This window comes from Scyliorhinus torazame, chromosome 7 (genome assembly GCF_047496885.1).
Source record: "Scyliorhinus torazame isolate Kashiwa2021f chromosome 7, sScyTor2.1, whole genome shotgun sequence".
In the NCBI taxonomy this organism is placed as follows: domain Eukaryota; kingdom Metazoa; phylum Chordata; class Chondrichthyes; order Carcharhiniformes; family Scyliorhinidae; genus Scyliorhinus; species Scyliorhinus torazame.
In genome coordinates, this window is record NC_092713.1 from 8,576,716 (window position 1) to 8,602,030 (window position 25,315).

Below are 25,315 nucleotides of genomic sequence, written 5' to 3' on the forward strand. Positions count from 1 at the left end.
CAGAATGGAGTACAGTCACAAATGGAGTACCACAAGGATCTGTTCTGGGGCCGTTGCTGTTTGTCATTTTTATCAATGACCTAGAGGAAGGCGCAGAAGGGTGGGTGAGTAAATTTGCAGACGATACTAAAGTCGGTGGTGTTGTCGATAGTGTGGAAGGATGTAGCAGGTTACAGAGGGATATAGATAAGCTGCAGAGCTGGGCTGAGAGGTGGCAAATGGAGTTTAATGTAGAGAAGTGTGAGGTGATTCACTTTGGAAGGAATAACAGGAATGCGGAATATTTGGCTAATGGTAAAGTTCTTGAAAGTGTGGATGAGCAGAGGGATCTCGGTGTCCATGTACATAGATCCCTGAAAGTTGCCACCCAGGTTGATAGGGTTGTGAAGAAGGCCTATGGAGTGTTGGCCTTTATTGGTAGAGGGATTGAGTTCCGGAGTCGGGAGGTCATGTTGCAGCTGTACAGAACTCTGGTACGGCCGCATTTGGAGTATTGCGTACAGTTCTGGTCACCGCATTATAGGAAGGACGTGGAGGCTTTGGAGCGGGTGCAGAGGAGATTTACCAGGATGTTGCCTGGTATGGAGGGAAAATCTTATGAGGAAAGGCTGATGGACTTGAGGTTGTTTTCGTTGGAGAGAAGAAGGTTAAGAGGAGACTTAATAGAGGCATACAAAATGATCAGAGGGTTAGATAGGGTGGACAGTGAGAGCCTTCTCCCGCGGATGGATATGGCTGGCACGAGGGGACATAACTTTAAACTGAGGGGTAATAGATATAGGACAGAGGTCAGAGGTAGGTTCTTTACGCAAAGAGTAGTGAGGCCGTGGAATGCCCTACCTGCTACAGTAGTGAACTCGCCAACATTGAGGGCATTTAAAAGTTTATTGGATAAACATATGGATGATAATGGCATAGTGTAGGTTAGATGGCTTTTGTTTCGGTGCAACATCGTGGGCCGAAGGGCCTGTACTGCGCTGTATTGTTCTATGTTCTATGTTCTATTCTGGCCTTTGCGTCCCTAGTAGCCCGGCGAAGGATCTTGCTAATGTGGAAGGAGGCGAAGCCCCCCAGCCTGGAGGCCTGGATAAATGATATGGCTGGGTTCATATAGTTGGAAAGGATAAAGTTTGCCTTGAGAGGGTCTGCGCAGGGGTTCTACAGGCGGTGGCAACCGTTCCTAGATCATCTCGCGGAGGTCGGACAGCAGCAACAGCAACCCAGAGGGGGGGGGACATCGTTCGTGGGGGGGTGGGTTCCTGTGGGGGGCATGTGAGCAAGAAAGCACATGAATGAGCCGGAAACTGACATGTACGGGAAGAATCCAATGTACAAAGTTCTGTATCTTATTGACTTGCCATGTTCATGCCTTGCCACGCGAGTTCTTTTTCTTTTCTTTGTTACGGGGGGAGGGTGTTTGTAAGGTGGAAAATATTGTTATTGAAAAATTCTTAATAAAAATATATATTTTTTTTAAGTTTCCAAACTGAAGAGGCACCTCACGCCACGGATAGAAGATCTATAAACCAAGCTAGCAGCTGGCCAGACATTCACTAAGTTAGATATGAGCCACGCCTATCTTCAACTCGAATTAGATGAGCCCTCCCACAAATCTGTCACTATCAACACACACAAGGGCTGATGTGAGTTTACTCGCTCGCACTCTCGGGTGTCGTCAGCCTGCGCCTTGTTCCAATGGATCACGGAGAACATACTCCAAGGGTTACCCAAAGTGAGGGTGAACTTGGATGACATCCTGGTCACGGGGACTTCAGAACCTGGCAAACCTAGAAGAGGTCTTGCAGTGATTTTCTAGAGCTGGGATACACCTGAAAAGGAGCCACGGTTAACTGTTACTCGCCCAGGCCTGGGCTCCACCACCTACCACGCTATGAGCAGATAACTGTGACAGAGGTTTCTGACAGCTCAATGGCATCACACACATCAGGACAGCACCTTCTCACCCATTGTCCAACGGGCTGGCAGAACGGGCGGTGCAGACTGTCAAAATCGTCACCGTAAAGCAACCGGCAGCGTCCATACGGACCAAACTGGCAGAGTTTATATTCGATTGTCGGGTGAATCCTCACACCACAACAGGAATCCCCCCCCGGAGGAACTGTTAAATGGGACGGTGGCTTCATATGAGACTGAGCCGATCATTCCCAAGCCTGGCGTCGAGGGTGGAGTCCCAGCAAGAGAACCGGAAAATAAATGGTGAAACAGCGAGATGCGAAGAATCGGCAGAATGTTGAACCCACTATCTCTCTCGTTGCCTATTTCAACACTCCAGAGGTTTTATCAATCTTCAATCCAATTAATTTTTTTAAGTACTATCTCTTTAATAATCCTAATTTCTTTGAATTCCTCATTTTCACCAGCCTCGTGGTTCCCGAGTATTCCTTGGAGATTTTCTGTACACTCCTCCGTGAGGACAGACACAAAGTAATTGTTTCGTTTCTCTGCCAATTCCTGACTCGATTATAAATTCTCCTCTCTCTGTCTGTGATGGATCAACATTTGTCCTTGTCCTTTTTCACATACCTGAAAAAGCATTTCCATTCTGCATTCACGCTACTTCCAACTTGCATTCATATTCTCCTGTCCGTCTCTTCATCACTTTCCTTGCTAGATTCTAAATCGCTCCCAATCCTCATCACTATTTTGGCAAACCTGCTAAAGCCACTTCCTTTGATCTGATACGATCTTTTCCTGTTAGACGTGGTTGATTCATATCAGACAGCGGATGGAGAAGGGATTTTGTCACTTGCTTGGCTTTGGCATCCTTGAGAAAGTTGCACAGGAGCCCATCCCTTTTCTAGTCAGCGCGTCGTACCGGACAAAAAGGGCCCTTCGGCCCATCAAGTCTGCGACTATAACGACTCTAATCTCGCGCTAATCCCACTTACCAGCACTTGCTCCATATCCTTTTTTTTTAACAAACAATTTTATTGAGGTATTTTAGGCATATAGAAAAAGCGACATTGTACAGTACAATTACTCCTCTGCAAAGAAGTCGATAAATGGCTGCCACCTTCGGGCGAATCCTAGCAGCGAACCTCTCAAGGCGAACTTGACTTTCTCTGGGCCAAGAAAGCTCGCCATGTCCGACAGCCATACCTCAGCCCTCGGGGGCTTTGAGACCCTCCATGCTAACAGTATTCGTCGCCGGGCTACCAGGGAAGCAAAGGCCAGAACGTCGGCCTCTCTCTCTTCCTGGACACCTGGGTCCTCCGAAACCCCAAAGATTGCCACCTCCGGGCTCATTACCACCCCAGTTTTCAATACCCGGGACATGACATCTGCGAATCCCTGCCAATACCCCCGAGTTTAGGGCACGACCAGAACATGTGTGCATGGTTAGCCAGCCCTCCGGCGCATCTAGCACAATCGTCCTCCAGCCCGAAGAATCTGCTCATCCGGGCCACCGTCGTCTGGGCCCGGTGCATGACCTTAAACTGGATCAGGCTGAGCCTGGCGCATGTTGCGGTCGTGTTTACTCTGCTCAGGGCTTCTGCCCAGACACCATCCTCCATCTCCACCCCAAGCTCCTCTTCCCACTTAAGCTTCAGGTCCTCGGGCTGCGTATTCTCAGCTCCCATTAGTTTCTTGTAGACGTCTGAGACTCTATCCTCTCCCACCTCTCCCCTAGAAACTACCCTGTCCTGCCTCCCCTTCGGTGGGAGACATGGGAGGGACGGCACCAGTTTGCGTACAAAATCCCGCACCTGTAAGTATCTAAACTCGTTCCCCCTCACCAGTCCAAACTCCTCCAGCGCCCTCTTGCTCGGAAAGCTCCCTTCCAGAAACAGATCCCCCATCCTCACAATCACCGGCCTCCTCCACAGTCGATATTCCCCGTCCATGTTCCCCGGGGCAAATCGGTGGTTGCCGCAGATTGGGGTCCACACCGATGCTCTTACCTCCCCTACATGCCTCCTCCACTGGCCCCAGATCCGAAGAGCCGCCACCACTATCGGGCTGGTGGAGTACCGTGCCGGCGAAAGCGGCAGAGGCACCGTGACCAGGGCTGGTAAGCTAGTGTTGATCCATAGCCTTGAATGTGAGGGTGTTTCAATTGTTCATCCAAGTGCTTTTTAAAGGTTGTGAGGTTTCCAGCCTCCACTTCCTTCCCAGGCCGTGCGTCCCGGATTCTCACCACCCTCTGAGTGAATGTCTTTTTCTCAAATCCCCTCAGACTCCCCTGCCCCTCGCCCTAAAACTACACCCCTTGTCATTGACCCCTCAACCGAGGGGAACAGTTGCCTCCTATTTCTGACTGAGTTGAGTTGCTTTGGGGGAAAGCAGAAGACCAGCTCTGGGATGCTGGTGTAGCCATCTCAGATGGCCACCTGCAAAGGACCATGGGAATTATGGCCAACCCAGGACTGAGACACACTCAGAGCTTGTGTGTGTATTTGCAACCCAGATAGCGAGACGTGATCGAAACCCCCGCTCGTTTGCATTCTAATGGCCCATTTCCCCAGAACAATAGGACTGCATCAAGAAACCGATACAGCCACAGACTGATCGGCGCCACTCAGTGACCGCTCAGGACACGCCCCGCCATCAAGGCACCCGCCCCTTTATTGGCCAAAATCGAAGGCAGTGATCGAAGCCTGTCGAATTATTGGGTCCAAAGCTAAGGACCGCCCCAAAGAGCGCAAAATCCACAAAAAGAGACACAGCCGTGTGCTCGGTCTGTCTTGGATCCGGCCTGTGCCAACCCAATTGCAGCATAACGACCAGACAGACAAGTTCAAGACCAACGATCGCTATCAGACGGATGAGCCCAGCAGAAACAGAGCCACTTCTTCCACCCAGCCACGCAAGATCCGGACAAAGGCCTTGTCCATCTGCACAGAGCTGGTTGCCCTGAAGTTAAGTATCGGTTATTGTAGTTGTTAGGTGTAGTTTAACTTGTAGTGTTTTGTGTTGCATGTCGAAGTAATCCTTGTGTGTAAATAAACCATCTTTGAACTTGAACTGACTGACTGGTTGTGTGGTCCTTTGATCGATATCCGGTAACGCCTTGTGGTGGTATCATTTGATACCTGGCGACTCTAAAGAGCATCATTATCAATCGGCGACATTACTCCGGTACCGATTGGCAACATTATTGGCGACTCTAGTGGGACTCAAATTACAAGCGATTTTGTCACTCAGAGAGAACCCACAAACTTTGAAATCCAATTGCGTGAAAGAGAAAGAACCACAAGTGCAAGCCCACATCGACCAAATCACCGAATTTCAGAAGTGTGTACTAACCTGCAGGCGTACCAACCTGCAGGCGTACTAACAGGGATATAAGGTAAACGCGTTAGATTGTGTCAAAACTATCGAGGGAATTGTGAACTGGAAAATAGCTGAGGCCATACCCGCAGTTCAAATCACCGCCATATCCCCCATCCCAAATTAACGGTAGGGAAAGAGAAATCAAAGTAGTACAAGAGAAATTAACGATAGGAAACAGAGATTAACGGTAGGAAACAGAGATTAAAAGTAAAGCCTACCAAGATACACAGCGCCCAGTCTTGGTACGAGAAGAGACAGAACAGCAGGTAGCACAGTTAACAAGACAATGCGCAGATTTAAAGGCAGTTTTACGAGCGCTCCATAGCTCCACTACAGAACAAAGACAGAGCACAGTAGACCACGCGAAATGTAGACGACAAATAGAGAAGTTGCAGTCACTGCTTTCAGTGCAAAATGGATTTAGGTATACCTTTGGACAAAATTTAGTTGAGGAAGATGCCCCCAATTGGCAAGAACTAAATGAAACCGCCCAGAGATATGTGGAGGACACAGAAAATCACAATAGAGCCCCCCAGGCCCCGAAAAGGAAAGCACCCGCACCACCCACTGCACAGGCAGCGCACACCCCCCATGAATCCGGTCACCACACAGCGCAAGTCATCGGATCGGGAGGAGCCCGATTGCGTTTACACCACCCCACTAACCATCACCTAATGAGAGATGCCTGCGCTAAAATTGATCCATTCGAACCCACCCCAGACCCGCATAATTTATTTGAGAGAGTGCGCCAGCAAATGGTTATGTACGGTCTAGACGAAAGGGAGGACGTTAAACTTATAGGAATGAGCCTTGACCAGTCCGTCAGCTCAGCTTTGCCAGAACCCCAGAATGTAGGAGGCGGAACCCTACAGGAGATGAAAACGGCCATTTTAGATGCGATCGGGTACAACAAGAGAAGGTTTGAACCGTTGTAGGCAAAAGAGCATCCGACTGCATTTGCAGGTCACCTTTGGATCCATTTTAAGGCAGTATTTGGGGATTTGAACCGTGCACACTTAGATAACGACGACATAACTAAATGGGCCCACACTTTAGTCTCCCACACCACAGAAGCAGGTCAAAAGGCTTGTGTGAATTACGACCCCGCAGATCCCACACACAATGAAGTTGGGGTTTTAAAGCGACTCTCCAGAACATGGGAACAATCCCTACACAGGAAGGCAGATCAGGAACATGTCGAAGGAAATATGCACCCAGTTAGAACTAACCAGGACCCAGCATGGATACATGAGGGTAGACATGAAGGACGGCACCCAAGAGCACAGGCACCACGAGGTTGCTATAATTGTGGACACATGGGACATTACGCCCGTGAATGCCGACAAAACTCCCCGAACCAGCAACGACACCAACAACCAGGCCCCCCCACCTAGGAACAATGTGAGGCCCATACATAGTGTTAGCGCCCGTTCAGATAATTCAGCAATCAACACCACAGATTGACGGTGTTCGGACTCCCCAACCTGGGTCTGCGGCACACTCTGGAACAAATCAGGCAGACCAGTAGTCACATGCACAGTCCGGGGACATCCAGTAGAATTTCTTTGGGACACAGGAGGGTCCCGCACCACTTTAAACTCCTCCACAACATTCCAGCGTGACAAGAGGCCCACCACAGACACCATCACCCTTAGTGGATTTACCGGACACGTACAGCAGGGATACATCACAGACACCGTAGATAACCAGAAGCACCAGATACCCCATTGTTTTAGTCGGCTTGCCCCAAACAGCCGAGCACATTCTAAGAATCGATTTTATGAACTCCCACAGCCTTTCCTTTGATCCCGTGAATAGATGTGTCTGGAAAATGGCCAAAACAGCGAGGGCCCCCACTACGCTCACAGTAGGGGACTATGAACATAGGATTTGCTCAGTAGGAGACTCTTGGTTTGATCCGCAAACAGTTAGTACAGACCAGGCAATTAGAGAGGTCCTCAGAAAACATAAAGCTTCCTTCGCCCAACACAAACACGATTGTGGGAAGATCCCAGGATTAGTCACAATTTCAGGTCCCGATCCTAAGCCACAGAAGCAATACGGTTTCCCACAGCAAGCCATGTGGAGTTTGCACATTCTTCCCGTGTTTGCATGGGTTTCGCCCCCACAGCCCAAAAGATGTGCAGGTTAGGTGGATTGGCCACGCCAAATTGCCCCTTAATTGGAAAAATGAATTTGGTGCTCTAAATTTATATAAAAAATAAAAAAAATAATAATAATATACACAGTAGGTATGCAGTCCATGACAACCAATAGGTTACCTGTGGCCAGACGCTCCACAATCTGAACAGACGCCACCAAACACGGATTCTATGAATCTCTCGTCAACTCTCCGCACCCCCCTCCCCCCCCCCCCCGTGACCCCACCTGGCCTCACTGAACCCAATCTTTCACATGAAGATTTTCATTCTACACACTCAAAGAACTCACTTTGCAATCCTCTCCAAAACACTTTCTCTTGGATTCCCCCAACAAGAATCCGCCTCCAGGGTTCCGATCTCTCCTTCTGATGCTCCTCTCCCCTGGATCGCCATATTATTTCCAAGTTTCACTCTCCACGCACTCTCTCTCGGCCGCACCGACAGAACATCTCTGCTTCACAGGCCTAGTGTAAGGAGTCGCTAACCTTTAGCTGTCTCCTCTGATCTTCTGGCCTATCGCAAGCCCTCTCTGTTCCAATTCAGCTGCCTGCAACTTCCTGCCTCTCATTTGGAGCCTTCTGTCCTGCTCTCTGCTTTAACTTCACTGAACAGGACCTTTTTCCAATCCCTGTCCATGATTTAGTTGTTCTCCTGGGACATTCCTGTCCCAATCTCCGATTTTTGAGTCTTCTTCTTTATTTTGGGACTTGCTCTCTGTCCCTTTTCATGTTCAAAACTACTGTCTCTGTGGGTTCCTCTCTCTGGTCGCCAAGCAACAGCACAGTGCTTTTCTACCTTGTGTTTGCTTTAACTTCCCTTAAAGGGCTGTGAAACCTCATTAAAATGCAGGTACATAAACCACTCCAGACCTGCTGTCTCCACTCTAAGTTTAAACTCTGGTTTAGCTCAGTGGGCTAGACAGCTGGTTTGTGATGCAGAACAAGGCCAGCAGCGTGGGTTCAATTCCCGTACCGGCCTCCCCAAACAGGCGCCGGAATGTGGCGACGAGGGGCTTTTCGCAGTAACTTCATACTTGTGACAATAAAAGTATATTATTATGTTAAAATAAAATTAGACCAATATTTCACCTTTTTAACTCACAAATAAAGAATATGATTATAACTTAAAGCTATATCTTAATCCTAACTTCCACAACTTCCTTAAAACTGTCTCTAGTTCCTTCCACTACGTGCACACAGTATGCTGTACTATCCCATGCAGCTATTGATCAATGCGTACGTGAATACATTCGAGACCAGAACGATCGACTGAGAGCAAATGCAGAGCGAAAGCTGAAATTTAGATTTCTACCACCAAAGGGAGGAGATAAAATGTTTGTGAAATGTGAGGGTCACGTTGGAAAGCAATCAAACCTGGCGACCTCCAGCCATTTGTTGTGTCTGATCATTGATCCCTGCCAATCGTCGCACAAAACGCATAATTCTTCACGGCACAAAAACGCCATTTGTAATATTGAATTTGATTCTGACATTGACATCCCTGATGAAGTTCGTGAGCTAAATGCGGCTGCACCTGATGTCAGACAACATCCTACTCGTGAGGGAACGGATCCATCATACTTCATCGGTTATGTTACAAAGTGAACTATTTCCAGTTGCCGAACAAATCTTTCATCTCATTTTACGTTACTGCATGCATTGTTAAATTCATTCTAAAAGGTTAGAATATATAAGAAGGTTAGAGGTGAAGTTAAATGTTTATGTTATGGTTAGGTTTATCCTTGAGAGATGTGGAAACAAATCTGGGGCCGGAAAGGTGGGACAGGTTGTACTGGAGCGCCCATCCAGCTGATGGGTTGGCTGGGGCCAGAGGGCACCCAGGGGTCTGCTTTGGGGAGGGAGAGAGGGGGGGTAACCCGTATAACCCAGGGCACCATGTTTACAGCGGGCTGTCAGCAACATGCGCAGCTGCATGGCTGCCTTGACCGCTGCGGTAATGGTGCTGTGTACTAGTCCACCCCGACCCCACAGCCCACCTCCTGGACACCCCCCTCCCCTCCGACCCTGGCAGAAGCCCCCCCGGCCAGCGGCGCGTCTGTTGGTGAAGTGCGGCGATGCTGGACACTGTCCGTACACCTTCTCTCTCGCAGCATCCACCACGCCAATTTCTGAGAGCACACGTAGACCGCGCCGTCGGGAACTCGGCCCATCGAAGGGGGGGAATCGCGGGTGGGCCCACTAATGATATGCAAACCGTGTTTCAACTACTTGTGGCGTGCGTCGCATTGACCGTTTCTGAACCAGCGCCTGCCACAATTTCGACGTCGCGAGCTATTCTCCGCCTGATCGCACGTCCCGATTTCGACGTCTGCTAACGGAGAATTCTGCCCAGTATCTCTCCTTTACTAAGAAGGGGAGGGAGGTAGTGTATTGAGAACCGCATTGTGCATTTTGTCCGCGTAAGACTACAATCCTCATATGGGGGGCCGGTTTAGCTCAGTTGACTTGAGAATTGGTTCGTGGTGCAGAGCGAGGCCAGCATCCCGGGTTCAATTCCCGCAGCGGCTGAGGTTGTTCATGAAGGCCCCACCTTCTCAACCTTGCCCCTCGCCTGAGGTGTGGTCACCCTCAGGTTAAACCACCGCCAGTCGGCTCTCTGTGCCAAAGGAGAAAGTAGCCTCTGGGACCATGGCGACGTTACCTTTCTGCCAGCAGAGGAAACTGAGATGGAAAATAAAAGAATTCCAACAGCGCATGTAGTTTCGATTGTGAATGTTTCTTCCTGAATCTTACATCTTCCCAAGATCACCATAATGTAGCATTTAGCATTTCCCACACAGAGCTAAACGCCACTGGACACAAAGGGAAACACAGTCTCATTGGCTGGGACTTCCCACGCCCCCATGCAGCATGTTGTGCGGAGGCAGCGTGCCACTGGCTGGTGGTAGGATCTTCCTGTTCCGTCGCTGTCAACGGGTTTTCCTGATGTCTGCGCTCCGTCTCCGGGGAATCCGCGGTGGGGGGGGGGGGTTCGCCGTCGGAGGGACCAGGAGAGGAGGTGCAACAAAATGCAGGAAGCCGTTAATAAACTTGCATTCTGAATTTTGTGCTAGGTCACTGAGAGATTACAAACTGCTCAGAAAATAAGTGTCGCAATGGGATAGGGAGGTCTAGGTAGGGGTAAAGAGCATACAAATCCCTAAAAGTAGCTGGGCTGGGTCAGCATTTATTGCCCAGCCCTAATTGCTCTTGAACTGAGTGGCTTGCCAGGCTATTTCAGAGGGGCGGTTGGAGTCAACCACATTGCTGTGGGTCTTGGATCACAGGTAGGCCAGACCGGGCAAGGACGGCAGATTTCCTTCCCTCCAGGACATTGGTGAACCAGGTGGGTCTCAATGACAATCGACAATGGTTTCATGGTCATCATTACTGAAAGTAGGGGCTGGTTTAGCACAGGGCTAAATCGCTGGCTTTGAAAGCAGACCAAGGCAGGCCAGCAACACGGTTCAATTCCCGTACCAGCCTCCCCGAACAGGTGCCGGAATGTGGCGACTAGGGGCTTTTCACAGTAACTTCATTTGAAGCCTACTTCTGACAATAAGCGATTTTCATTTTCATTTGATTTCATTTTCAAGTGATAGTAGCTTTTAATTCCTAGTTTATTGATTGAATTTAAATCCCACCAGCTGGCGTGGTGGGACCTGAATCCTTGTCCACAGAAACAGTAGCCTGGGCTGCTGGCACTCACTGATACTGCCACGGTGCCACTGTGCCACTGTCCCCCACATTTCAATGATGCAGTTCACGGGGATCCAGATTAAAACATGAGGTGGAAAGGAGCAGATCTGCTGATAGGGGGCGATGAAGAGGGGGAGGGAGGTGGGTTGTGTGGAGCAAAACACCAGCATGGACTTTGTTGGACTGAATGACCACTTTCTCTGCTATTCAGATAGGGGAAGAGCGAGAATGGGAATAATTGAATAGCACAGGCTTGATGGGCTGAATTGCCTCCTTCTCAAGGATGTCTCGGAGCGGCTGCAGGGCTGCAGGGCATTCTGGAGGGGGAGGGTGAACAGCCAGCTGTCGTGGTGCATATAGGCACCAACGATATAGGTAAAAAACGGGATGAGGTCCTACAAGCTGAATTTAGGGAGTTAGGAGTTAAACTAAAAAGTAGGACCTCAAAGGTAGTAATCTCAGGATTGCTACCAGTGCCACGTGATAGTCAGAGTAGGAATGACAGGATAGCTAGGATGAATACGTGGCTTGAGAGATGGTGCAAGAGGGAGGGTTTCAAATTCCTGGGACATTGGGACCGATTCTGGGGGAGGTGTACAAATCGGACGGTCTGCATCTGGGTGGGACTGGAACCAATGTTCTCGGGGGGGTGTTTGCTAGTGCAGTTGGGGAGGGTTTAAACTAATGTGCCAGGGGAATGGGAACCGATGTAGGAAGTCAGTGGGGACAGAAACAAAAGGCAGGAAGGGAGAGTGTGTAAAGCATGACCAGAGAAAGCAGGGCAGAGAGCAAGGAAGGTCTACATTAAACTGCATTTATTTCAATGCAAGGGGCCTGACGGGCAAAGCGGATGAACTCAGGGCATGGACGGGCACATGGGACTGGGATATTATAGCTATGACTGAAACATGGCTAAGGGAGGGGCAGGACTGGCAGCTCAATGTTCCGGGGTACAGATGCTATAGAAAGGATAGAACAGGAGGTAAGAGAGGAGGGGGAGTGGCGTTTTTGATTAGGGAGAACATCACAGCAGTACTTAGAGGGGATATATCCGAGGGTTCGCCCACTGAGTCTATATGGGTGGAACTGAAAAATAAGAAGGGAGAGATCACCTTGGTAGGACTGTACTACAGGCCCCCAAATAGTCAGCGGGAAATTGAGGAGCAAATATGTAAGGAGATTACAGATAGCTGCAAGAATAATAGGGTGGTAGTAGTAGGGGACTTTAACTTTCCCAACATTGACTGGGGCAGCCATAGCATTAGGGGCTTGGATGGAGGGAAATTTGTTGAGTGTATTCAGGAGGAATTTCTCATTCAGTATGTGGATGGACCGACTAGAGAGGGGGCAAAACTTGACCTCGTCTTGGGAAATAAGGAAGGGCAAGTGACAGAAGTGCTAGTGAGGGATCACTTTGGGACAAGTGACCATAATTCCATTAGTTTTAAGATAGCTATGGAGAATGATAGGTCTGGCCCAAGAGTTAAAATTCTTAATTGGGGCAAGGCCAATTTCGATGGTATCAGACAGGAACTTGCAGAGGTAGATTGGGGGAGACTATTGGCAGACAAAGGGACGGCTGGTAAATGGGAGGCTTTTAAAAATGTGTTAACCAGGGTGCAGGGTAAGCACATTCCCTTTAGAGTGAAGGGCAAGGCTGGTAGAAGTAGGGAACCCTGGATGACTCGAGATATTGAGACTCTGGTCAAAAAGAAGAAGGAGGCATATGACGTACATAAGCAACTGGGATCAAGTAGATCCCTTGAAGAGTATAGAGATTGTCGAAATAGAGTTAAGACGGAAATCAGGAGGGCAAAAAGGGGACATGAAATTGCTTTGGCAAATAATGCAAGGGAGAATCCAAAGAGATTCTACAGATACATAAAGGGGAAAAGAGTAACTCGGGACAGAGTCGGGCCTCTTAAGGATCAACAAGGACATCTATGTGCAGAGCCACAAGAGTTGGGTGAGATCCTGAATGAATATTTCTCATCGGTATTCACGGTGGAGAAAGGCATGGATGTTAGGAAACTAAGGGAAATAAATAGTGATGTCTTGAGAAGTGTGCATATTACAGAGGAGGAGGTGCTGGAAGTCTTAAAGCGCATCAAGGTAGATAAATCCCCGGGACCTGATGAAATGTATCCCAGGATGTTGTGGGAGGCTAGGGAGGAAATTGCGGGTCCCCTAACCGAGATATTTGAATCATCGGCAGCCACAGGTGAGGTGCCTGAAGATTGGAGAGTGGCGAATGTTGTGCCCTTGTTTAAGAAGGGCAGCAGGGAAAAGCCTGGGAACTACAGACCGGTGAGCCTAACGTCTGTAGTAGGTAAGTTGCTAGAAGGTATTCTGAGAGACAGGATCTACAAGCATTTAGAGATGCAAGGACTGATTCGGGGCAGTCAGCATGGCTTTGTGCGTGGAAAATCATGTCTCACAAATTTGATTGAGTTTTTTGAGGGAGTGACCAAGAAGGTAGATGAGGGCAGTGCAGTAGACGTTGTCTACATGGACTTTAGCAAAGCCTTTGACAAGGTACCGCATGGTAGGTTGTTGCAGAAGGTTAAAGCTCACGGGATCCAGGGTGAGGTTGCCAATTGGATTCAAAATTGGCTGGACGACAGAAGGCAGAGGGTGGTTGTAGAGGGTTGTTTTTCAAACTGGAGGCCTGTGACCAGTGGTGTGCCTCAGGGATCGGTGCTGGGTCCACTGTTATTTGTGATTTATATTAATGATTTGGATGAGAATTTAGGAGGCATGGTTAGTAAGTTTGCAGATGACACCAAGATTGGTGGCACAGTGGATAGTGAAGAAGGTTATCTAGGATTGCAACGGGATCTTGATCAATTAGGCCAGTGGGCCGACGAATGGCAGATGGAGTTTAATTTAGATAAATGTGAGGTGATGCATTTTGGCAGATCAAATCAGGCCAGGACCTACTCAGTTAATGGTATGGCGTTGGGGAGAGTTATAGAACAAAGAGATCTAGGAGTACAGGTTCATAGCTCCTTGAAGGTGGAGTCGCAGGTGGACAGGGTGGTGAAGAAGGCATTCGGCATGCTTGGTTTCATTGGTCAGAACATTGAATATAGGAGTTGGGACGTCTTGTTGAAGTTGTACAAGACATTGGTACGGCCACACTTGGAATACTGTGTGCAGTTCTGGTCACCCTATTATAGAAAGGATATTATTAAACTAGAAAGAGTGCAGAAAAGATTTACTAGGATGTTGCCGGGACTTGATGGTTTGAGTTATAAGGAGAGGCTGGATAGACTGGGACTTTTTTCCCTGGAGCGTAGGAGGCTTAGGGGTGATCTTATAGAGGTCTATAAAATAATGAGGGGCATAGATAAGGTAGATAGTCAACATCTTTTCCCAAAGGTAGGGGAGTCTAAAACTAGAGGGCATAGGTTTAAGGTGAGAGGGGAGAGATTCAGAAGGGCCCATAGGGGCAATTTCTTCACTCAGAGGGTAGTGAGTGTCTGGAATGGGCTGCCAGAGGTAGTAGTAGAGGCGGGTACAATTGTGTCTTTCAAAAAGCATTTAGATGGTTACATGGGTAAGATGGGTATAGAGGGTTATGGGCCAAGTGCGGGCAACTGGGACTAGCTTAATGGTAAAAACTGGGCGGCATGGACTGGTTGGGCCGAAGGGCCTGTTTCCATGCTGTAAACTTCTATGATTCTATGATTCTATGATTCTCTACTCCATGATTGGAGTTGAGCCCAATGACTCAGTGTGGATAAATGCTGGTGTGGATCTCACACAAAGAGCCAACAAGAAACACTCTGCCAAACGCGCCCAAAATTCCACTTAGAAATGTTCCCATTAAGCCGTGCCCAATATATGTACAGGAGAAACGCTGTCCAGAACACAATTGCTCTAGATGGGGTCTGACTACAGCTTTGTTTAATGACAACATCACTTCCATCCATTTATATTTCAGCCGCCTCGAGATATAGGCCAACTTCTATCAACTGCCTTTCTGAACCGTCCCGCCAGCATTGAGTAATTGAAGTAAATCTCTGCTGGTCCACAATAATTCCCAAAAATCCCAATGCCGGAATCTTTACTCACTCATTGGTGGTTCCCTTCTGTCCACAAAATTGGCCGCGGCTATCTGTCGGATACACCACTTTCCTGGGATCTCCATGGACCCACGCTGTAAACAAATTAAATACACTTGGTTACTTGATATTTCTCCATCACATGAAAAGCCAATTTGAAAATAAAGCCATCAGATCCCACAGTTGTCCTTCACATCAATGAAACCATTCCCGATGGACTAGAGTGACACAGCCACATGCAGACCATAGCAACCACCTTCACAACCCAGAAAGCACCAAAGAATTCTTCACTTACTTTTAGCCAGAGAATAGACATATCTTGAATTGGGTTTCTACTTCTGGAACATTCTGGAGGTTTGTTAAAGAAAGCCTGGATTGCTGTGGAAACGTGCGTGTTGCAGTCCTGGAGCTATGGATAATGATGGCAGAGACTCCAACATTTCCAATACATACCTGACTGCTAATCTCTCCGCCTTTTACTACCTGCGATTGGCATGTGTTGGAGGTTATTTACAGTTTGATTCTCATTTTTGGCTGCTGTGTAATATGCCTTTAAGGGATAGCAGCATGACATCACTAGAAGGGAAGCATGTTGCATGATCTAGTCTTAGTTTCGCTTTTGCTTTGAGCAGAGCACACATGCACAGCTCTGATGTCTTAAGCTTTATATCGATATATAACTGTTCCCATGTGCCTAGTCTTAGTAAATGAACCCACAACGTATTTACCAATTCCCTTCGAGCGATTGGTGCCTTTATATAAATATAACAGCATTATATGGTGTTCAAGGATGGTCAAGCTGCCTGGCAGCCTTAAATTGTGCCACATGGCAGAGTATGGCCTTGATGTTCTGGTCAGATTGCAACAGTGTCGCAGCATTGGAGAGTGTTGAGAAGAAAAGCTTTGAGGACGCAGCGCTGAGCGAGTGCTCAATAATCAGGTGTTAAACAGACGGATCCATCATGGTGAGATTCCAGTGCAGAGCCTGGCAATTCAGTGAGTGGGACCGCGCACCGTGAGGACCAGCCCCGGGTTAACTCCGTCAGGAAAGGTGTGACTATTATCCATAGAACCTCTACAGTGTAGAACATAAGAACAGAAGAACTAGGAGCAGGAGTCGGCCATCTGGCCCCTCGAGCCTGCTCCGCCATTCAATGAGATCATGGCTGATCTTTTGTGGACTCAGCTCCACTTTCCGGCCCGAACACCATAACCCTTAATCCCTTTATTCTTCAAAAAACTATCTATCTTTATCTTAAAAACATTTAATGAAGGAGCCTCTACTGCTTCCCTGGGCAAGGAATTCCATAGATTCACAACCCTTTGGGTGAAGAAGTTCCTCCTAAACTCAGTCCTAAATCTACTTCCCCTTATTTTGAGGCTATGCCCCCTAGTTCTGCTTTCACCCGTCAGTGGAAACAACCTGCCCGCATCTATCCTATCTATTCCCTTCATAATTTTATATGTTTCTATAAGATCCCCCCGCATCCTTCTAAATTCCAACGAGTACAGTCCCAGTTTACTCAACCTCTCCTCGTAATCCAACCCCTTCAGCTCTGGGATTAACCTAGTGAATCTCCTCTGCACACCCTCCAGTGCCACTATGTCCTTTCTCAGGTAAGGAGACCAAAACTGAACACAATACTCCAGGTATGGCCTCACTAACATCTTATACAATTACAGCATAACCTCCCTAGTCTTAAACTCCATCCCTCTAGCAATGAAGGACAAAATTCCATTTGCCTTCTTCATAGAATTTACAGTGCAGAAGGAGGCCATTCGGCCCATCGAGTCTGCACCGGCTCTTGGAAAGAGCATCCTACCCAAGGTCAACACCTCCACCCTATCCCCATAACCCAGTAACCCCACCCAACACTAAGGGCAATTTTGGACACTAAGGGCAATTTATCATGGCCAATCCACCTAACCTGCACATCTTTGGACTGTGGGAGGAAACCGGAGCACCCGGAGGAAACCCACGCACACACAGGGAGGATGTGCAGACTCCACACAGACAGTGACCCAAGCCGGAATCGAACCTGGGACCCTGGAGCTGTGAAGCAATTGTGCTATCCACAATGCTACCGTGCTGCCCCCTGTTAATCACCTGTTGCACCTGTAAACCAACTTTTTGCGACTCATGCACTAGCACACCCAGGTCTCTCTGCACAGCAGCATGTTTTAATATATTATCATTAAATAATAATCCCTTTTGCTGTCATTCCTACCAAAATGGATAACGTCACATTTGTCAACATTGTATTCCATCTGCCAGACCCTAGCCCATTCACTTAGCCAATCCAAATCCCTCTGCAGACTTCCAGTATCCTCTGCACGTTTTGCTTCACCACTCATCTTAGGAGACCAGTTGATATCTGACCTACTAAAAGAACACTCTATCTGGTCTCCCTGACTGTCCCCCTAACCTTGTGCATTAATCATGGCCAATCCACCTAGCATGCATATATTTGGACTGTGGGAGGAAACCGGAGCACCTGGAGGAAACTCATGCATACACAGGGAGAACGTGCAGACTCCACACAGTCACCCGAGGTCGGAATCGAACCCGGGTGCTTGGCGCTGTGAGGCAGCAGTGCTAACCATTGTGCCACCCGGGCATACCTGGTATGGACCGGATAGATAACGAGCGATTGGACCAGAGAGGGCTCCAATTATAACAGATGGCCCCGTATCTAAGGAAGGATGTGCTGGCCTTGGCAAGGGTCCAGAGGACGTTCACAAGAATCATCCCTGCAATAAAGAGCTTGTCGTATGAGGAACGGTTGAGGACTCTGGGTCTGTACTTGTTGGGGTTTAGAAGGATGAGGGGGGATCTATACCCACTATGCCCCCTGGTGACTGACCCCTCAACCCTGGGAAAGAGTGGCTGTCCATCCACCCTATCCATGCCCCTCATAATCTTGTAGACCTCTATCAGGTCGCTCCTCAACCTCCGTCATTCTAATCAAAACAGTCCAAGTCTATTTAGCTTCTCCGCATAGCGAACACCCTCCAGACCAGGTAACAGCCTGGTAAACCTCCTCTGCACCCTCTCCAAAGCCGCCACATCCTTCTGGTAGTGTAGCGATTAGAATTGTGCGCAATATTCCAAGTGTGGCCTTACCAAGATTCTACACAACTGCAGCATGACTTGCCAGTTTTTATACTCGATGCCCCGTCCAATGAAGACAAGCATTCCGTCTGCTTTCTTGACTACCTTGTCCACTTGTGTTGCCACCTTCAAAGATCTGTGGACCTGCATGCCCACATCTCTCTGACTTTCTATATTCCTAAGAGTTTTGCCATTTACGGTATATTTCCCCTCTCTGTTAGACCTATCAAAAAGCATTACCTCACATTTATCCGGATTAAACTCCATTTGCCTTTTCTCTGCCCACGTCTCCAACCTACCTCTGTCCTGCTGTATCCTCTGACAATCCTCAACACTATCTGCCACTCCACCAATCTCGGTGTCATCCACGAACTTACTAATCAGACCGGATACATTTTCCTCCAAATCGTTTAAGTATTCTACAAACAACAGCGGCCCCAGCACAGAACCCTGTGGAACACCACTTGTCACAACCTTCCATTCAGAAAAACACCCTTCTACTGTTACCCTCTGCCTCCTGTGACCGAGCCAGTTCTGTATCCATCTTACCGCCTCACCTCTGATCCCGTGTGACTTCACTTTTGTACCAGTCTGCCATGAGGCACCTTGTCAAATGCTTTACTGAAGTCCATGTAAATAACATCCACCGCCCTCCCCTCATCAATCACCTTTCTCACCTCCTCAAAAAACTCGGTCAAGTTAGTGAAGCACGGCCGCCCCTTCACAAAACTATGCTGTCTATCGCTGATGGGTCCATTTGTTTCCAAATGGGTATAAATCCTGTCCCTGAGACTTCTCTCCAATAATTTATCCACTACCGACATGAGGCTCACCGGCCTATCGTTTCCTGGATTATCCCTGCTACCTTTCTTAAACAGCGGTACCACATTAGCTATTCTCCAGTCCTCTGGGATCTCACCTGTAGCCAATGAGGATACAAAGATGTCAGTCAAGGCCCCAGCAATTTCCTCCCTTGCTCCCCTCAGTATTCTGGGATAAATCCCATCAGGCCCAGGAGACTTATCTACCTTAATGTCTTTTATAAGACCCAACACCTCCTCCTTTTTGATGTTAACATGATCCAGACTGTCCACACACCCTACCCGAGAATCATCTTCCACAAAGTCCCTATCTTTGGTGAACACTGATGCAAAGTTCTCATTTTGTACCTCGCCCATTTCCTCTGGCTCAACACATAGATTTTCTCCACTGTCCTTAAGTGGTCCAATCCTTTCCCTGCCCACCCATCCCAGGTATTACCGAAGAAAGACCATCAAAGGAAAATTGTTGTCCGAAACGTGCTTCTGAAGAGGGCAGCGAGACCAGGGTGCTTTTGGAATCTCTAAAAGTGACCAATTTTCTCCCTCCTGGGTCACCCAGGTCTGGAAATCTGAGTGTACATTCTTCTCAACTTCATTTCTTCAATCTTTGATTTTCGTACAGTATATTTCAGCCTGGTGCTGAGTTCTACAACATCACAGCACGTTCCCAGGCTAATTTGTGTGCATAACCACTTTAATTGCCCAATTAAGCTTCTTAATCGAGTTGCTCTATCCTTAGTTGTAAAGTTGTCCTCTTGTGTGAAGATCTGATCCGATTTATCAGAATCTGATTAATATTCTCTCGGTAAGATGTTGACTCAAGTTTATTCCCAATTTAGTCAGTCTAATGTCCAGTCCTCTCTACGTAACAGCTCCAGAAAGACAACTTCTAACTTTGAATTCCTTTATAATTTTATCCATTACAAATGTTTCAAATGTCGCAGATCCTCCACAACTGGGAATCACCTCCGCGCATTAGGAAAATCCCTGCTAGTTTTCCTTCGTAGTTCCAATAATCATTGCTGGATTTGCTTTTAGCTGAAGACAACCAGCCTTTAGCACGGCAGACCTAACTGAAAATACCAGACCCTGGATGCCTCGTTTAGCCCATAAACACAATTGTTCAGCGTCCATAATTCCCCCTCTTTACCTCCCGCTTCTTTCGGAGACTTTCTGTTGATACAACATTCAGATGTTCACACGTATTCCTCCATTGACCATTGAGAATTTAGCTGGAACCTGCAAAATCCTACCAACTGTCCTGGCTTGACACAATTCACACCTCTTTAACCTGGGGTTACCCCATCTCTGGATCTGTAAAGATTTAATCACCTGCTAATGGTCGCATTCCTAGCATTGTCTGGCATCTTTGAATTTGTCTATATATATGTTTCTGGAACATACCTCTTCATTCACCTGAGGAAGGAGCAGCGCTCCGAAAGCTAGTGACATCGAAACAAACCTGTTGGACTTTACGGCGTGCGGCCTACTCCTCGAGTATACCGTTTTTGTGGGGGGAGGAGCATCGTGAAAACAGTGCCGCCCCCGATTCCGGCGTGGGACTTGAATCCACGATTTCAAATTCAAAGCTAATGGGCCGGAATCTCCGGTCCTCCCAGCCGCGTATTTCTCGGAGAGGCGTTGTCTGCTGGCTGAGATTCTCTGCTCCCGCTGCTTGTCAACCGGATTTCCCATTGAAGCCACCCCACGGCACCAGGAAACACGCGGGCGGGAGTGCGTTGCCAGCGGGAAAAGACAATCCCGACGGCGGGAGAATTCCGGCCCCATTGTCACCAGTGAGTCCAGCTGCCTGACTCTGTATAATGTCATTTTGCTGTCTGAAAACACAATGGTTCTGGAGTCGGCTGTGGATCACTGGTAGCCCCAGCTCGGAGCTGCATTCCAGAGGCTGGGGGACATATTGCCGGCTGACATTCCCAGCGCCTTTGCCGAGGGAACACTCCGCTATCAGACAGGCTGCTTCTGGGATGAAACATTAACCTGAGGTCCCCCATCTGGATCACTGATCTCTGTGGAAAGTGGAGCAGAACGTTTCCCCCATTGTCCTGGCTTCAATATTTATCCCTCATCTAACATCACCCAAACAGACGTATCTGCTCATTACCGTGCTGCCCGGAACGGAAACTTCAATCACTGTAAATTCAGCACTGCAGTTCCCACGGTGTGACCGTGTTTCTAAAATATCCCATTTGTTTTGTTACCTGTGTGGTAGGTAACATGTGCTACTCAATCCTTGGCTAATGATGAGGTCTTCCGAATCTCGATGAAGAAGACTCGAACTCGTCCAGTAGTAATAAAAGGTTTATTGAGTAACTATAACAATAATTGCATGAGTTTTTTTACTTTCACTTTGATACCAGTGATAAGGTTAACAAGATCTAACTACTGCAAATATACGTAACTCCACTAGCCATCTGAACTAATCTGCTATTATCCTGGTCACAGTGCACCCCCGAGACAGCCAGAGACCCAATGTTGTTGCCTTTATACCCCTGTTGGTCCGACCCTCTAGTGATCATGTGGTGCTACTGATTACACATTAACCCCTTGTGTACATGCACAGACAGAGATCACTACACCATTGACTGGAAAGCACTTTGGGGTGTCTCTCCCCAACTCTCTCTCTCACCTCTGTTCCTCTCTCTCTCACTCTGTTCCTTTCTCGCTCCCCTCCTCTCTCTCTCTCTTCCTCCTCAATCTCTCTCCCCCTCCTCTTTCTCTCGCTCCTCTCGCGCCCCTCCTCCTCTCTCTTTTGCTTCCTCCTCCCTCTCTCCCCCCTCCTCTCTCTCTCTCTCTCTTCTCCCGCTCCCCTCCTCCCTCTCTCCTCTTCCCTCTCTCTCTCTCCTCCTGTCCCTCTGATTCCCCTCCTCCAGCTCTCTCTCTCGCTCCCCTCCTCTCTCTCTCCTCCTCTCTCTCTCGCTCCCTTCCTCCCTCTCTCTCTCGCTCCCCTCCTCCCTCTCTCTCTCGCTCCCCTCCTCCCTCTCAACTCCTCCTCTCCCTCTCGCTCCCCTCCTCCCTCTCTCTCCTCCTTCCTTTCTCGTTCCCCTGCTCCCATTCTCTCTCCCCTCCTCTCTCTCTCTTCCTCTCCCCTCCTCTCTCTCTCTCTCCCCTCCCCTCTCTCTCGCTCGCCTCCTCTCTCTCTCACTCCCCTCCTCTCTCTCTCGCTCCCCTCCTCCCATTCTCTCTCCCCTCCTCTCTCTCTCCCAGCCAAGCTCATATCAAAGCTCCAAAACCTAGGACTTGGCTCCCCACTCTGCAACTGGATCCTCGATTTTCTGACCAACAGACCACAATCAGTAAGAATGAACAACAACACCTCCTCCACAATAGTCCTCAACACCGGCGCCCCGCAAGGCTGCGTACTTAGCCCCCTACTCTACTCCCTGTACACACACGACTGTCGCAAAATTTGGTTCCAACTCCATTTACAAGTTTGCTGACGATACGACCATAGTGGGCCGGATCTCGAATAACGATGAGTCCGAATACAGGAGGGAGATAGAGAACCTGGTGGAGTGGTGTAGCGACAACAATCTCTCCCTCAATGCCAGCAAAACTAAAGAGCTGGTCATTGACTTCAGGAAGCAAAGTACTGAACACACCCCTGTCTGCATCAACGGGGCCGAGGTGGAGATGGTTAGCAGTTTCAAATTCCTAGGGGTGCACATCTCCAAAAATCTGTCCTGGTCCACCCACGTCGACGCTACCACCAAGAAAGCACAACAGCGCCTATACTTCCTCAGGAAACTAAGGAAATTCGGCATGTCCACACTGACTCTTACCAACTTTTACAGATGCACCATAGAAAGCATCCTATCGGGCTGCATCACAGCCTGGTATGGCAACTGCTCGGCCCAGGACCGCAAGAAACTTCAGAGAGTCGTGAACACCGCCCAGTCCATCACACGAACCTGCCTCCCATCCATTGACTCCATCTACACCTCCCGCTGCCTGGGGAAAGCGGGCAGCATAATCAAAGACCCCTCCCACCCGGCTTACTCACTCTTCCAACTTCTTCCATCGGGCAGGAGATACAGAAGTCTGAGAACACACATGAACAGACTCAAAAACAGCTTCTTCCCCGCTGTTACCAGACTCTTAAATGACCCTCCCCCCTCCTATGGACTGACCTCATTAACACTACACCCTTGTATGCTTCATCTGATGCCGGTGTTTATGTAGTTGCCCTTGTGTTGCCCTATTTCTTTTTCAAAAAATATACTTTATTCATAAAATCTATCATAAACATTACAGAACATTTTGAATTGTCTTGACTGTACATTTCCATCAGAGTTACACATTCCCTTGACTTTCTTCCATTCAATTTTGATAACATTACACACATATCGCTCTTTACGTTACAATTCCTTCTTAAATATTTACGTTGTCGACTTCCGGGTGCGGCGATGACCAGCTAAGTCGCACGTTTCGGCAGCTCCCGTTGGAACGGACTTGTGGGCTCTTAATAGGAGCCCCTACGGCAAGTTAAACGGCCAAAAACACTGTGCGGTAAACCAGAAGGGAATCCCCCCCGGACACGCATGGAAAAGGGAGAGGATAGCGGCCGGATTGCGGAGGATCCTCTGGAGCAGCGGCAAGGAAGGCAAGCTCAAAGCAAGATGGCGTCGGAAGGTGGCCGCTTGTCATGGGGCCCGGAGCAACAAGAGTTCCTGCGGCGCTGTGTGGAAGAGCTGAAGAAGGAGCTGTTGGCCCCGATATTACAGGCGATTGAAGGGCTAAAGGAGGAGCAGAGGACCCAAGAGCTGGAGCTTCGGGTCGTGAAGGCAAAGACTGCTGAAAACAAAGATGAAATACAGGGCCTGGTGGTGAAGGCAGAAACGCACGAGGCACAGCACAAAAGGTGTGTGGAGAGGTTGGAAGCACTGGAGAATAATTCGAGGAGGAAGAATTTAAGAGTCCTGGGTATTCCCGAAGGCGCAGAAGGGACGGACGTCTGGACATATGTGAGCATGATGCTTCACTCGCTAATGGGATCGGTGGAGGGAGCTTATCGAGTTCTGGCGCGAAGACCAAAGGCTGGAGAAATACCTCGAGCTATAGTGGTGAGGTTTCTCCGCTACAATGACAGAGAGACGGTCCTCAGATGGGCGAAGAAAACTCGGAGCTGTAGGTGGGAGAACGCGGTGATCCGCGTATACCAGGATTGGAGTGCGGAGGTGGCGAGAAGGAGGGCAAGTTTCAATCGGGCTAAGGCGGTGCTTCACAAAAAGAAGGTCCAGTTTGCAATGTTGCAACCGGCGAGATTGTGGGTCACACACCAAGGGAAGCACCACTACTTTGAGACGGCAGAAGAGGCGTGGACATTTATTGTGGACGAGAAGCTGGAATAGTCTGGCGAGAGAAAGAGCTTTTGGGACAAAGTGGTGGGGTGATTATGTGGGGCGAGGAAGGGGAAGGGGGGGGGGATGATTTTTCAATTTGTTAATTTTGTGATCCTGTAACTTTTCTCTCTTCCCCATGTTGGGGGGGGGGGGGGGGGGGGAGTATGAGGAACTGTGGGCGCCGGCCATTAGGGGCGGGGCCGAGTGGGAAACGCGGGCTTTGTTCCCGCGCTATGGTAATTATGGCGGGAACAGGGACGCAGGAAGGAGGGGGCCTCGCACAATGGGGAGCCGAGGACAAGGGGGGAAGCCGAGGTCAGCCAGAGTTTGCTGACTTCTGGGAGGAACATGGGGGTGCAACTACGCTAGAGGGGGATCTAGTGGAGAGGGGGGGGGTTAACTGGGTTGCTGCTGCTAAGGAGAAGGGGGAGCTGTTATGGGATGGGGTGGTCGAGGCGGGAGGGCACCGCCGGATGGATATACGGGTACGTGGGAACCGGGTGAGGAGCTGGGTTAAAAAAGGGGATGGCTAGTCGACAAGGGGGGGAGGGGGGGGGGTAAAGAGCCCCCCAACCCGGTTGATCACGTGGAACGTGAGAGGGCTGAATGGGCCGATAAAGAGGGCACGGGTACTCGCACACCTAAAGAAATTAAAGGCAGATGTGGTTATGTTGCAGGAGACGCATCTGAAACTGATAGACCAGGTCAGACTACGTAAAGGATGGGTGGGGCAGGTGTTCTATTCGGGTTTAGATGCGAAGAATAGGGGGGTGGCTATCTTAGTGGGGAAACGGGTA

The 25,315-nt window shown here is 48.9% G+C and overlaps 1 protein-coding gene across 1 annotated transcript in view; it reads right to left on the minus strand.

The window, feature by feature from the left end:
* slc44a5b (solute carrier family 44 member 5b) overlaps positions 1-25,315 on the minus strand; it is a 596,657-nt gene that overhangs the window by 165,231 nt on the left and 406,111 nt on the right. Inside the window, exon 4 of the mRNA XM_072512838.1 lies at positions 15,233-15,317. Within this exon, the coding sequence (XP_072368939.1) occupies positions 15,233-15,317 (85 nt within the window). The remainder of the gene's footprint in view (positions 1-15,232; positions 15,318-25,315) is intronic.